The sequence below is a fragment of the Mus musculus genome, chromosome 13 (assembly GCF_000001635.26).
Source record: "Mus musculus strain C57BL/6J chromosome 13, GRCm38.p6 C57BL/6J".
Classification (NCBI taxonomy): Eukaryota; Metazoa; Chordata; class Mammalia; order Rodentia; family Muridae; genus Mus; species Mus musculus.
This window is the reverse complement of record NC_000079.6, coordinates 73,319,452-73,332,689: the sequence shown is the minus strand read 5'-3', so window position 1 is coordinate 73,332,689 and position 13,238 is coordinate 73,319,452. Positions and strand designations below refer to the sequence as shown.

The following is a 13,238-nucleotide window of genomic DNA, read 5'->3' as shown; positions in this document are numbered from 1 at the left end:
AGGTTCACAGCACTCGACATCAATCACAGGGCCACAAAACACGCTAGTCTGGAATCAGTTGGTAGACTACACCAGGTGAACCTGAAGTTCAACAGATTAATGGGACTTAGAACCACAAAAAGGCATAGTGTCAAAGACCAGGAGAAACATGAACCCCAGGCCCGCTTTTTTAAAGATTTATTATATGTAAGTTCACTGTAGCTGTCTTCAGAAACCCCAGAAGAGGGCATCAGATCTCATTACGGAGGGTTGTGAGCCATCACGTGTTTGCTGGGATTTGAACTCAGGGCCTTTAGAAGAGCAGTCAGTGTGCTCTTAACTGCTAAGCCATCTCTCCAGCCCTCAGGCCCGATTTTTAATAGTGACAACCGCAAGATTTGAAAAATTGCTGGTGTCCTAGCACTCCCTGCAGAAGCCAGCATGCTCTGTTACCTTCTTTGAACTGAAAATGTACTAACCTCCTTCTGAAAGCATTAGTTTGGTGGTAATAAAGAACACTACTACTCCAGAGTGTAAGAACAGTCATGACAAATATTTTTAATTGGTATCCAAAAGACATTTCTATGTAAACAAGGTTTTCCTTGAGTAAAGACTGGGATAGTTGCTACACAAGAACATCGTTTGTTCTTAAATTGGGATTGTTGCACACCCCACAAGAGCTTTTTGGCTCAGGCAGCCTCTTAAAGCACTTACAATCTGCTGCATATGGTAACAAATGGCAGAGGCAGGAGTTTCTCTCCAAGTTTCAGGTCAACCAGGGTTACCGAGCCAGACTTTGTCTCAAGAGATAAAGCTGGCTCTGTATTCCTGCTTCATACACAGCTACTGTAACAATCCTTCTCCATCGGCAGCTCTGGTCTGATTAGATGTGAAGGAATTGGGCTATGATGTGGGGAAAGGGGGGTTCAACAAAGCCCTAAGGCCCATGGATCTTACAGAATGCTTAATGTTTATTTTTCTCTGATAAGGTGAAATGAATTTTCCATGGACACTGCTTGAAGACAAGGGCTACATTTGTCGCTGTTTATGCTTGGGGTTGGTCTTACAGAGGATAAACCAGCGCCCACGCCTCTTCACCTTGTAGCAGTCTTTACAGCGCTTCTTGATGACACCTTTGGTTTTGAAGCCCAGCGAGGGCAGCAGGGTCGGCAAGGGACGGCCACAGAGAACTGAGCGCACCTCTGCGCAGGGTTTGGCGCGTGGCAATGTCCCCAGCAGGAACGAGGAGAAGACTCGGGGCTTCACCGCGAGGCGACTCAGGTGCAGGAACGGGTCCACCACCGAAGCCACCACGCTCCGTACAAGCAGTGCGGCCATGCCGAGCCCAGACCTGGGGGAAGAGAAGCGTGGTCATCCTGTGCTGCACGTCTGCCAGTCCCTAGGCCCTCCCCTATCAAGGTTACTTGGCATCAGAGGTCAGAGCACACATGCCAGGGTTGCACTCTGGGCTCCGCGTCTCCATGTGCCCAGGCCTGCGCACTCCGGAGAAGCCGCAGATTCCGGAGGCTCACTCACGCCGGCCAGGGACCCCGCCCGCACTCCCGGCCAGCAGCTCTGGCACCACCTCTGCCTGCCCCCATGAAACCTGGGACCCACACCTGGGAAGGGGTGCCACCGGCGGAGAAGTCCTTAATCAACTTCGGGCGCCGGTTAGCGAAGCTTCCGCGTCTGCGCAGTGGAGTGGGACGCCACCGCCAGGAAGAAAGATGGCGTAAGGTCACGTGGGATGACGTGTGCTGTGCAGAGGACGACTAAGGAGCAGATAAAGCCTTCCTTGTCTCAGTATTCTTTATCCAGAATCCTGCACTCTAAGCTCTGCCTCTGCAGATGCTGGGACCAAGACCGGTGCCCATGGGAGAAGAAAAAAAAAAAAGACAGAAAAAGCAGGCTTTGACTGTAAAAGAAACTGCAAACAGTGAATATATTGGAAACAAAACAAAACCCAACATTCAGACAAAATGTACAGGTCATATGTTTACATTAAGAGACGTTCTGGCAGACATGGGAAAGGCCAGAGGAGCAAGTGCAGACACTGCTCTAGTTAAGTCCCTACCCGCGAACTAGGAAAAGCAACAAGGAACGTGGAAAGACCAACATACACCATTACTGATTTCTACAGTTAATTTCCATATATATACATGTATATATGTATATATGTGTGCGTACAGGTAATTCCTATATATAGGGCTTCTACAGTTAATTCATATACATTGGATTTCAGGTGGTTCGTAAATCTACCCATCTTATTTTTATGTATAGCAAAGTAGGTTGTCATTAAGGCTAATGTAGTTCTCTCTAACTCCCAGTCTCACCCTTCACACTAAGCACCCATAGGAATACCTTGAGTTCCAGCCAATAGATGACTGTGAGCATTCACTTCTGTATTTGCCAGAACACAGGGCCCCTAATGAAGGAGCTAGAGAAAGTACCCAAGGAGCTAAAGGGGTTGACAACCCTATAGGAGGAACAACAATATGAACTAACCAGTAAACACCGCCCCCCCCCCCCAGCTGTGTCTCTGGTTGCATATGTAGCAGAGGATGACCTAGTCGGCCATCAATGGGAGGAGAGGCCCTTGGTCTTTCTTTGGGGATTATATGCCCTAGTTCAGGGCAATGCCAGGGCCAGGAAGTGGGAGTGGGTGGGTTGGGGAGGGGGGAGGGAGGAGGGTATAGGGGACTTTGGGGGATAGCATTTGAAATGTAAATGAAGAAAATATCTAATAAAAATGCCTAAAAAAAAAAAAAAAAAAGAAAGAAAGAAAGAAAAGGAAAAAAGGACTCCAGAGTTCTAGCAATTAAAAAAAATAATGTGGGTCAGAGAGATGGCCTGGGAGTCACAAGTGCTTTCCATGCAAGTCTGTAGACCTCAGTTCAGTCCCCAGAACTCACATGGAAAAAGAGACTGGCTTCCTCCAACTTCCACATGTGCTCTGTGGCACCTGTGTATGAACTCACATGTGTGTGAACTCATACACAGACAGGGGGTGTTAGGGTTTAAATAGAGACTTAGGGCTGGAGAGATAGCTTGATGGCTAAGAGCACCTGCTACTCTTGCAGAAGACCATCATTCTGTTCCCAGCACCCACACAACTACTCAAATGGACTGTAACTTGACCTGTCTGGAGATCCTGTGCCCTTCTCTTGGTACCAGGTAACCACACACATGGCCATATATAAATGTATACACTCATACATATAAAATAAATCCTTTAAAAAGAGGGAGAATGAGACAAATCTGCAGGACAGGGTGTGGAGACATAAGCCTGAAATCCCAGCACTCCAAAGGCTGAGGCAGGAAGACAGTGAGTGCTAGGTTAGCCTGGCTTACAGAGCTTAAGGCTAGCCAGGGCATCTTAGGCCCACATTTATTGGGGCATTTTTCAACTTGGCGAGGTCTTTGTCCTTGTGTCTTAGGGCCCTCTCTGGTTACCCCTTTCGTCTTCAGACTCACCTAGTCCTTATGCTATAGCAGAGCACAGAAAGGTAGATACCAGGTCATTAACCTCCAATCCTGGCCAAGAGATCCCAAACAACACATGCTAGCTTCTGGCACTTTCTCGGAATTAGTGACCCGGCCCTGCTCTGAGTCTGGGGTCCCACCTGTCTACCTCTGAGCAAAGTTGTTCAGGCTACTTTGGGGTTTGACAGTATATGTCGTTCCAAGGGAGGTTCGGACTCAGATTCAAATGAGGCAGGAGAGGCCAAAACAGCCTTCAGAGTTACAGACTACGATTTGCATCAGGTTTTTTTCTACATAGCAGAGCTTTTCCGGACAGCTTTCCAATGCTGGGTAAACTTCCTTGCAGTCTAACTGGAAACTGAACTACTGCAGCGTTGCAAAAATGCTCAGAAATCTAACTTTCCTACACCAACATACAGGACCAGGAGAGTTGACTGCACAAACTGTTTCTTCTGCTGAACAACTTACTTCTTTACTCAAAACAAAACAGAAAACAAAAAACAAACCAACCCACGGAAAATCTGCATTTTCTCCATTGGCATAAAAGCACACACAGCGCATCTTCAGTTTCCGTCCCCCCACCCCCTGCCTTTGTCACACTAGTAACCTTTGAACACTGCGCACAGTTAAGCCGCAGCTCCGCATCCTATCCAGTTCCACCACCAGCCCCGCCAGCCGCTCAGGCATAGGACGAAAAAAGTTCCACAAGTACTCCCCGCCGACTGCTGTGCGCCTGCGCCGGCACTTGGTACGACGCGTGGGGTCAAGGGTCACCGGCAAGATGGCGGCGGTGCTGACCTTCCGCCGGCTGTTGACTCTCCCCAGGGCTGCACGGGGTTTCGGGGTTCAAGTGTCGCCGAGCGGGGAAAAGATCACGCATACCGGCCAGGTAACGGCCGCGCCCGCCATGCCTGGAACCCAAGACTGACGGTAGCAGGGAGCGCAGCAAGGTGTGCTTCTGCCAGGCTAGCGCGCGGCACTACTGGGCTCACCTTGTGCAACCCGCTGCTCCGGTTTCTAGCTGGTGGCTTTCGGTTGGGACTTGGATCTCCTCATTCTTTAGGCCATATCTTTATATTAAGTTCAATGTTTTAACAAATGATTGTTGTGTTTTGGACCCGGGACAGAGGACTGAGGTGCATATTTTACATATCAAAGGAGACCCGGCATGCAGGTTCTCCCAGCATTCCTCAGTCCCTACCTGGCGTTGCAGCCCAGGATCCTCCCTATATAATCCAGGCATTTTGGTTTCTCCCACCCTGTCTCTTTCTCCTCTCCTTGAACACACTCCCTTTCTCTCCCCCGACCCCTCCTCCTGTCCCAATGGTGACTTCTCTGGCCTCAATCCTTGGGGCCAGTGAACTCACCTGAGAGCGGCTTCCCAATAAACCTACCTTTAATATAATTTAATCTGGCTTGAATTGGTTCATTTCACCAGTGGAGAAATAGCCTATCAATAGTGTATAAAGCAACCCTAGCGTTCGTTCAATATAATAGTGAACCAAAAAATGAGAAACTATGTCTGCTGAAATGAAATCGCGCCTGTTGGAGTTGGCTACTTGTGAGGGCAGGAACTTTGTCTCCAGTCTGCACTCCAGCCTGTCATCCCCTGAGACCGTTCAGTACAAGTTCATTTTGCCTCTTAGTGGGTCTGTCTCCTCATCAATGGGTATAGGCCAAGGGGAACATCGTTCTATAGTATTTTCAATCAATATTATGTGACTTTATTTAGAATAATAGATGGCCTTTTTTTTCCAGGTGTATGATGAAAAAGACTACAGGAGGGTTCGTTTTGTAGATCGTCAGAAAGAGGTAAGTGAAAGATAGAGGAATTCGTAAAACTTAAGCAGGTTGAGCAACTCAAATGCCGGAAGTGTATTGAGCACTAATGTACCACAGTGAATCCTGCGCCTGACTTGGGTGGTAGATTGTAATGAAAAGACAGGCACAACTGAGGTATTGCATAAAAATACCTTCAAGCTCTGTATGAGGTGTAAAGAGACAAGTGGATTTCATGTTTGTACTTGGGCCCATCTTTGAGGTAGCTCGTGTTCCTTAAAGGTATTTGAGCTTTGAGGTAGCTCTTTTGTATCCTCATTGTTGGTCCTAGGCTCCTCCTGGAAGTGGTACTTAGTGTGTGCCAGCTTAACATGGAAGAAGCTAAAGAAATCCTCACATATCACAACCACCCTAGAAAACGCAGAGTCCTAAGTACAAATTGTGTTAACTTTTTTTCTCTTCCTCTCAGACTGCAGAGCATCTTGGAACAGTAGTTGAGATTTTCATAAGCATGATCTTGTTTTCAGTCTGGTACTTGCCGTAGCATTTTTTTTTTTTTTTTTTTTTTTTTATTGCTGAGATAAAACACCATGACCCAAAGCGGTTGGGGACAAAAGGGTTTCATTTTATAACTCTCAGGTCGTATTCCTGAGGGAAGTCAGGGCAGGAACTTGAGGCAGGGACTGATGCAGAGACCATGGAGGAGTGCTGCTTACTGGCTTACTCTCCATGTTATGGCTCTTACTCTTATGGCACCTAGGACCACCATCCAGTCCAGGGGTGGCATTGCCCACAGTGAGCTAGGCCCTCCCACATCAATTAGCCAAGAAAATGCCACAGATTTGCCTCAGGCTAATCATGTGGAGGCAAGACCCTGGAATATGTCAAGTGGAAACTAGCCAGCACACTATCTCTTAGATTAAAGGAAGACATACTATTAAAATGTACTCTTCTGATAACTTTTTTGAGGTAAGATTTTTGTAGTTTTCATCAAATTAGTTGTGCCATGTGATCCCAGGGGTAACCAGTAGATTGAGTCTCCTACACAGAGAAAGGTCATTTAGTTCAGACACATGTAACTATCCTGCTAGGGAAAGAATAGAAGGCTGTGGTCTCCTCTGCCTATGTAGCCCAAGTTTCTCTGTGATATTTGCATCTATAGCTCCTGGTTTCTTCCTTGTAATATGGTAGTTCACGGTCTGGCTTCTGTGTTTCCAAAATTGTTCACCTTCCGTGTCTGCCTTCAGTCACGCTCTTGACCTTTACAGTCAGCTTGGTGTTTTTTTTTTGTTGTTGTTGTTGGTTTTTTTTTTTTTTGTTGTTCTACCGTATCCTAGCTCAGCGTTGTTCCCCTGCCCTCTCTGATCTTGGCTACATTGTTGTCCCAGTGTCTAGTTTCCGAGTTCTGTGTAGCAGACTCACTTGCTACGCATTAGTTATCTGTAAGGTCATATTTCCAAGTTTCAGCCAGAATCCTCATGCGCCTAGTGAATAAGAGGCACAGATAATTGTATTCTTTCCTTGCTTATACTGCAAGAAGGGTCCCGAAGTCCACTCCAGGTTCAGTGAAAGAGTGCTGGGATTGGTTCCAATGTCTGCCAGGAGAGAGAGGGAGGGGGGATATGCATGTGTCTGTGCATGAGTGTGTGCATGTGTGCTGTGTCTGCATTAAGTGGGTGGAAGGCAGTGAACTTTATGCTACCACAGTTTTGGGGTGAGTGGCATAGGCTGCTACTTCTCAAGTTCAGTTTTCTCATTTGTAACTTGGAGTGTTTTTCATAGACGTTGTCACTGGAGGTGTCCAGGAGATGGATTGCCTTGGGAGTGGCGACCTCTGCTCTTAGTGTGGCAGGGACATCTCTGTTTACTTTTAGGAGCTGCTGTGCTCCTCATCATTGTGGCCTTTGCTTGCGCTCCTGCCTAGTGTCCTTTAGTGTGGTGTCAGACACCTGCTGCGTGCAACCCCCTGCTGTGCACACCTCCTGTCTCCAGTCCTCCAGAGTGGTGTTGAGAACAGGATAATTGAGTATACTAGCATGACAGTTATTTTCTACAGCTAACTGCAACTGTGACATTGGAAGTTGGACACTAATGCATATTGAGAGGACGGGCAGGCTCCATGGCTTTTATTTTGCAGTGTGCTCCTGGAGATGGGGAGGTCTGTTCCAGCAGAGGTGCCAACAGGTGTCCTGGGCATTAACAGATGCTGTTACTGAAGGTACGGCTGGACTCCACATCCCCACTTTGCCAAGTGTTTTGTGGCAGGGCTGTGGGTCAACAGCTGTGGAGCAGATGTGTCCTGAAGCCCTGAGCATGGTCTCCAGTGTCACTGTCTTTGTGGTTTCTGGGTAGCATGGTAGAAGGTCACAGGGAAGTTTAAAGGTAAATGGAAACAGTAGAGCCAGTGTGGTTGGACAGAAACACTGCTGACAGGGAGCTGGCCTGCTCCTGCCCTGCCCTGATGGGTGGTACTCACACTCACTAGTGTCCTGATGCCTTGTCCTGGTACAGCACTGTCTGCCTGAGTGCATATTTCTGTGGCAAACACTTGTTTGTTGGTGATGAGGAGGCATCTACTCAGGCATTTGGTCTTTAAACACAAATTCCCTGTTCATGGGTAGTTAAAATATTTGTTTATTTATTTTAGTCTTAGCATTTTTTTTTTCCTCTTGGCAGTGCTGGGGTGGAACTTAGGCACCTTTCCCCCCCATACATGTAGTCATCAGTAATGGTGTAGGTCTTTCCATGTACCAGGTAAGTGTTGGGCCTCTGAACCATACCCATAAGAGACTACCACTATCCCTGTAGCTCTGCAGAAGAAGGCGTGAGTCCCACATACACTCTTCCTGATGGCTGTGCTTGGCCTTACAGAGTTGGTGAACCATGCTGGAGCCTGAGTACTTACTCAGCTCCTCATTTTCAGAGGGTTCCTCAGATGTTGCAATTCTGCATTTGCACTGAAGTATGCGGTTTCTCTAATACTCATACCTGAACGTTCTCTGACTTGATTTCCTCTCTTTCTAGTCTGAGTTTCATCAGTCCTAGGTTAGGAAATAAGCTGTGTCTGGATTTGATTGAGGACTGTGGATCACAGGATACTGGACAGTTGGACCAGCTCTGCTAGAAGGCTGGGACGCATTTGCGAGGATCCTGGCTGGCCGTGACCTGAGGGTTTCAGTGCCTGCCCGGGACTCAGGATGCCTGTCTTAGGTGCATCTTCATCCTGAGAGGATGTATCAGTGCTTCTTACCTTGTAAACCAAAAGGTCAGAACTCAGGCCTGATATCCTAGAGCAGATGGTACTCTGGGACCCCTGAGTGAGGACGAGGAGAGTTGTTACTTGATTGTCAGGCATCTACTGACAATAGTATTGTCCTCTCGAGGGTTGTGGTGACAGCAATCTTGCCCACAGTTGAGGACTTTTTGCTGTCTCTGGTGTCATACTCAGGGCTGCCATGCTAACATGTTTCTTGCTAGTATGTTTCTCCCTGCAGGAGCTCAGGTTTTCACCTCTGGGGCTGCTGGGCATCCAGTAGTCACCGATAAGAAAAACACGGAAGGTCAGGGAGCCCTGACTTCTCTGAGCTGCTGTTGTCTCAGCTCCTTAGAAGGCAGGCATCACTTAACTGTTTGAAACTCAGCGGTTGGGCCAAGTATAGGACACTTGAGATTGGGTCTGTTGTGCACATCTCTGTGTCGATTTTCTGTTGTCAAGGTTGAGAAACAGACTTCCTAACGGTCAGACTCTCCTCAGAGTCATGGCCATAAAGTAACCTGAATTTAGAAGGCCATGGCCAGTCAGAAATGCTGGTGATAAGTCAGGATCTCAGAGGATGGTGTTTATTAGTAAATTCATAACCCCCACCTGGGGCCAGTGGCGTAACTTCTCTCCAAGGCCAGGCCAAAGCTGAATGTCATACACAGGGTTGGAGCCTGCTGCGGGCACTGCTCCACTTGTGCCTGTGATTTACAGGCTACACACATATGTATACATGGTATCTGAATGATAATTGACCCAAGCTTTGAGTTAATTTTACACTATAGCCTTCTACTCAGGGACCTCTCACCTCACAGCATTGAGAGGTTATCCGGGTGTCATGCAGCCTCAGTTGTACATTGATCTTGATGTATTTCATAACATTCTGTCTTAGGTTTAGTAATTCCATCCTAGTGTGAAATAAAGGAACATACTATAGGACGCCAGATTGTAGACAAATGAACCTGACCCCAAGTGTCCTTCTGCTATGCTAAGCCAGCTGGCCATCGAGAAGAGAATGAAAGAGTGGCTTTCAAGTTTCACTTCACTCCCATGTAAAGGACACACGTCACAGTGTTGTACAGCTTCGACACTGTGACAATCTGCGACAGGCTTTCTTGGTGGCTTTCTCTGGTGCCCTGGCAGTGCTTTTCCCCACTTGTCTCAGGTGGAAGAAGCAGGGCAGGGCCTGGTTGAGCAGTGCGCACTTGATGTGTGGTTGAGGTGTTCACCACCCGGGCTCTTTGTATTCCTGCCTTGAGCCAAGTCCCAAGGAGCAGATGTTAATCATGGGAGGCCAGGGCTGCCCTGGAGTAGTGATTAAATGACAGGAGGGCAGGCACCTGTCAGTCACCAGCGTGGAGGTGTCAGCTGTCCTTCCCACAAGGAGACGGCCAGGCATCGCAACTGCCCTGATGGATTCCTGTGCGTTTGTTAGTGCGGCCTTTGTGACATGCTGTCACCTGTGCAGATGCATAGGCTTTACGCCGTGGGGCTTTGTTTGTATTGTTGCTGCCTTCACCACAGAGCGCAGAGAACACACAGCCTTTCCTAGCTGTTCTAGATGCTTGTGTCAAGGAGTGCCTGTCACAGGGGACTGTGCTCACAAAGGACTGTTCATGGGGGACTGTTATTGCAGAGTGTTGTGTTCATGGGGCACTGTTCACCAGGGACAGTGTTATGGAGGACTGTCTTCATAGGCGACTGTGTTCACAGAGGACTGTGTTCATGGGGACTGTATATGGGGAGCAGGGCATGTTGAATTGCTGCTGGAGAAGATGCCCAATGCCTTTTTGCTGCAGCACGTATCTGTTTCCAGTGTCTTCCATAATGTTTACAGTGCTGATCCACAAAGGGAGGCTGCACTAAGGGGTAATCTATAATTGATATGTGCCCTAAGCATATCTAAGCCTTCCCAGAATGTACATGTTTCTGTGAGTGTGGGTCTCAGGGACCTGGTGAGAGGGGCCAGTGTCCTATCTTTATGTCAGTGATGTTTTCCCTGCACTGCTTTCTGAGCCAGATTTGTAGATGTCACACCAAGCTTCTCACTCGCCCAGCCTGTGGGCTGTGATCTGACTGTACTGCAGAGAGTGGTATTATGGCTCCCTGTCTGTACCCCTGGAAGTGCAGGGGCTGAAGAACCTTTGGTTCCAGAAGTGGGTGGCTTTTTTGCTGTATCTTAAGGCCACTCTGGTAAGGTTCAAGATGGGAAATTCACAGACTTTCCTGCTTATAGCCAGTATACAGGGGATGGCTCACAGGCCCAGCATGTGTGAAGTGACACAGGGTCTTGCTTATAGGCCCGATAAGCATAGACACGAGGTTTTTCACAGGCCTGCCATGTGTAAAGGGATGAGGGGTCCTCTCACAGGCCTAGCATCTGTGAAGGGATTTAGGGTTTGCTCACAGGCCTGGTGTATATAAAGGTTGCATGTGCACAGTCAGAACAGTTTGTAGCATGCAAATGTTGTGCAGTTCTCTCCCTGTACATGTATAGATGTTGGGACTCCAGTGTGCAGTTTTGGAGTATTACCTTCCTCTAATCTTAGTAGAAGGCTGTGAGGCAGTCTTGTGCAGCCATAGCCTTGTCTAGTCTCTGGACTTTGCCCCTGTAGGTTTCATGCTAGGATGTTTGAGTCATTTTGAAAAATGAGAAAGCTATGAAATGGAAGGAAAGTGCTCAGAGTAAAACCTTAGCTGTGTGAGAAACCTGGTAAGAAAGATGCTGGTTATTCACTACTCCGTATCCATCTGACTGACGGAGAGAATGCGACAGGGATACGAGTGGCCAGAGCGAAGACTAATTAATTGGTGAGACATTCATAAACATCATTAAGTGACCATGCCACTTTAAATTGCAGGAAATTTTAACAAATGGATAATTCTGTAGGAAAATAGTTTACCACAACTGACCCCAGAAATGTAGGACTAAGTTAGACCAGAAACCATAAAGAAGCAAAGGGTTGACACGTCCACATAACATTGGGCCCTGACGGTTTCATAGGTGGATTTTCTCGGTGTGATCCAGTACTTAATTGCTTTATTTATGAGTAGACAGCATGGTGGAAAGCTTTGAGATGCTTGACTAGTGAACACAGACAGTGCTACAGTGGCAGCTGGTATTGACAGACATGGAGTCCAGAGGGCACATGACCCCAGAAGTGAACGACTCTGAGAATCAAATTTTATGATACTCTAGTTACGAAGAGAAAGGGGTGTGGGGACACCCAGGGCCATAGACCACAGCAAAGAGCCACCATAGCTTCTTCCTCCTGGGCCTGGGGAACATAGATGCTGGTCACTGCTCAAACAGAGTGGAATGGGATAGGGCTTGTGTAATCTAGACAAGTCTATTATGCTGTTTTACCTGTGTTCCATTATTGTTACCTGAGATCACATTCTGAGGAAGTGCACATGGCCCAGGTGGAGTGGTCACCTATACTGTGCTGTGTTTGGGAGAAGTGTGAGTGTGTGTGGGGAGAGATGGTATGAGACAGAGCAGGTGACACAAAACGAGGTCAAGTCCCAGCAGTTACTGGATCCAAGGAAGGACAAAGGGAGAACTCATTCTGTTCCAAGTCTCAAAGTTTAGGGTAATATTCCACTGCAGGCACACGTGGTGTGTGCCTGTCTGTGTTTAGGTGACACAATTGTGTTTTCAAGTATGTCATTGCTCATTTGACTTCATGGATTTGGGTGAGTGCTGTACACATAAGTTGAGTGAAATTACAAAGATTTTGTGTTTGTCTGTTTCTTGTCTTTCCTGATTCTAGGTGAATGAGAACTTTGCCATTGATTTGATAGCACAACAGCCTGTGAATGAGGTGGAGCACCGCATCATAGCCTGCGATGGAGGCGGTGGTGCCCTGGGCCACCCCAAGGTGTACATAAACTTGGTATGCAGTTAAGCAGCTTACTGTTTCTTTGTGTTCACCTTCCCTCCCAGACATCCGCACTGGCTCTCTGGGTGTCCCAGTTAACAGTCATAGCTCAAAGTTCAGCCTGCCTGGTGTTTTCATGGGAGTTTCTAGTTGACAGTGTATTTCAAGTTCAACCTGATTTTCAATGTGCTGTCTAATTGGGATTTTAAGCTAAAAAGTAAGAGATATTTCTTTTTGAATTTTTTCAGGACAAAGAAACAAAAACGGGGACATGTGGCTACTGCGGCCTGCAGTTCAAGCAGCACCATCACTAGTGTGGGCTGTGTCCTGGTCCTCTGACTCCTATGGAACATCTCCACGCTGGGTGTTCTGTGTGAGGCCACTGCTCTGTGAATGGTGTCCCTTGTTTTGAATAAAGGATGCTCCCACCATGGATAGTGAGTTGTTTCTTCCTTTCATAAAGCAAACATGAGCAGGAGCCGCTTCGCTGCTGAAGTAGCCTCTTCTCCAGTGCTGGCGATGAAGTGTGGGCACCGGCATCACCAGCGAAGGGCCCAGCAGCTGCCAGTGAGAAATCAACCCACTCCAGGTCCCAACATCTCATTTAAAGGAAAACAAGCCAAACGCTGAAAGGGATACAACAAAGGCTTAACAATATTAACTGCGTCTCAGTACCTAACAGTGTGCTCTCGTCCCAGACTGCAGGCTGATGTGGGCTCCTCCACTCAAGGAAGCGGGAAACTCAAAGGAGGACATGCCACAAGACTGGATACTCAGGCACGAGAAGGGGACAACTAGGCTAGTTCTGATTTAAAACATGTAGGATACAGATGCCCTCTTACGTCTCTGCAAGTGAG

General features: G+C 47.6%; 2 protein-coding genes across 4 annotated transcripts; one reads left to right on the top strand and one right to left on the bottom strand.

The window, feature by feature from the left end:
* Window positions 1-511: 511 nt before the first annotated feature.
* Window positions 512-4,187, bottom strand: Mrpl36 (mitochondrial ribosomal protein L36). Of its 2 annotated transcripts, XM_030247478.1 has the most exons (3): window positions 4,070-4,187; window positions 1,599-1,830; window positions 512-1,330 (listed from the first exon to the last, which is right to left on the bottom strand). In XM_030247478.1, the coding sequence occupies exon 3, from the start codon at window positions 1,315-1,317 to the stop codon at window positions 1,009-1,011; it is 309 nt and encodes a 102-aa protein (XP_030103338.1). In that variant the 5' UTR covers window positions 1,318-1,330; window positions 1,599-1,830; window positions 4,070-4,187; the 3' UTR covers window positions 512-1,008. The 2 variants fall into 2 exon arrangements, with proteins under 2 accessions (XP_030103338.1, NP_444393.1); NM_053163.1 differs by lacking the exon at window positions 4,070-4,187 and having other exon boundaries at window positions 1,599-1,681.
* A 20-nt stretch (window positions 4,188-4,207) lies between these two features.
* Ndufs6 (NADH:ubiquinone oxidoreductase core subunit S6) lies at window positions 4,208-12,814 on the top strand. Of its 2 annotated transcripts, none has more exons than NR_033306.1 (4): window positions 4,208-4,412; window positions 5,221-5,274; window positions 12,274-12,396; window positions 12,630-12,814. NR_033306.1 is itself a non-coding variant. In NM_010888.2 (4 exons), exons 1-4 carry the CDS (start codon window positions 4,244-4,246, stop codon window positions 12,693-12,695), a joined length of 351 nt encoding a protein of 116 aa, NP_035018.1. In that variant the 5' UTR covers window positions 4,208-4,243; the 3' UTR covers window positions 12,696-12,814. The 2 variants fall into 2 exon arrangements, 1 of the variants encoding a protein (NP_035018.1); NM_010888.2 differs by having other exon boundaries at window positions 4,208-4,351.
* Window positions 12,815-13,238: the final 424 nt, after the last annotated feature.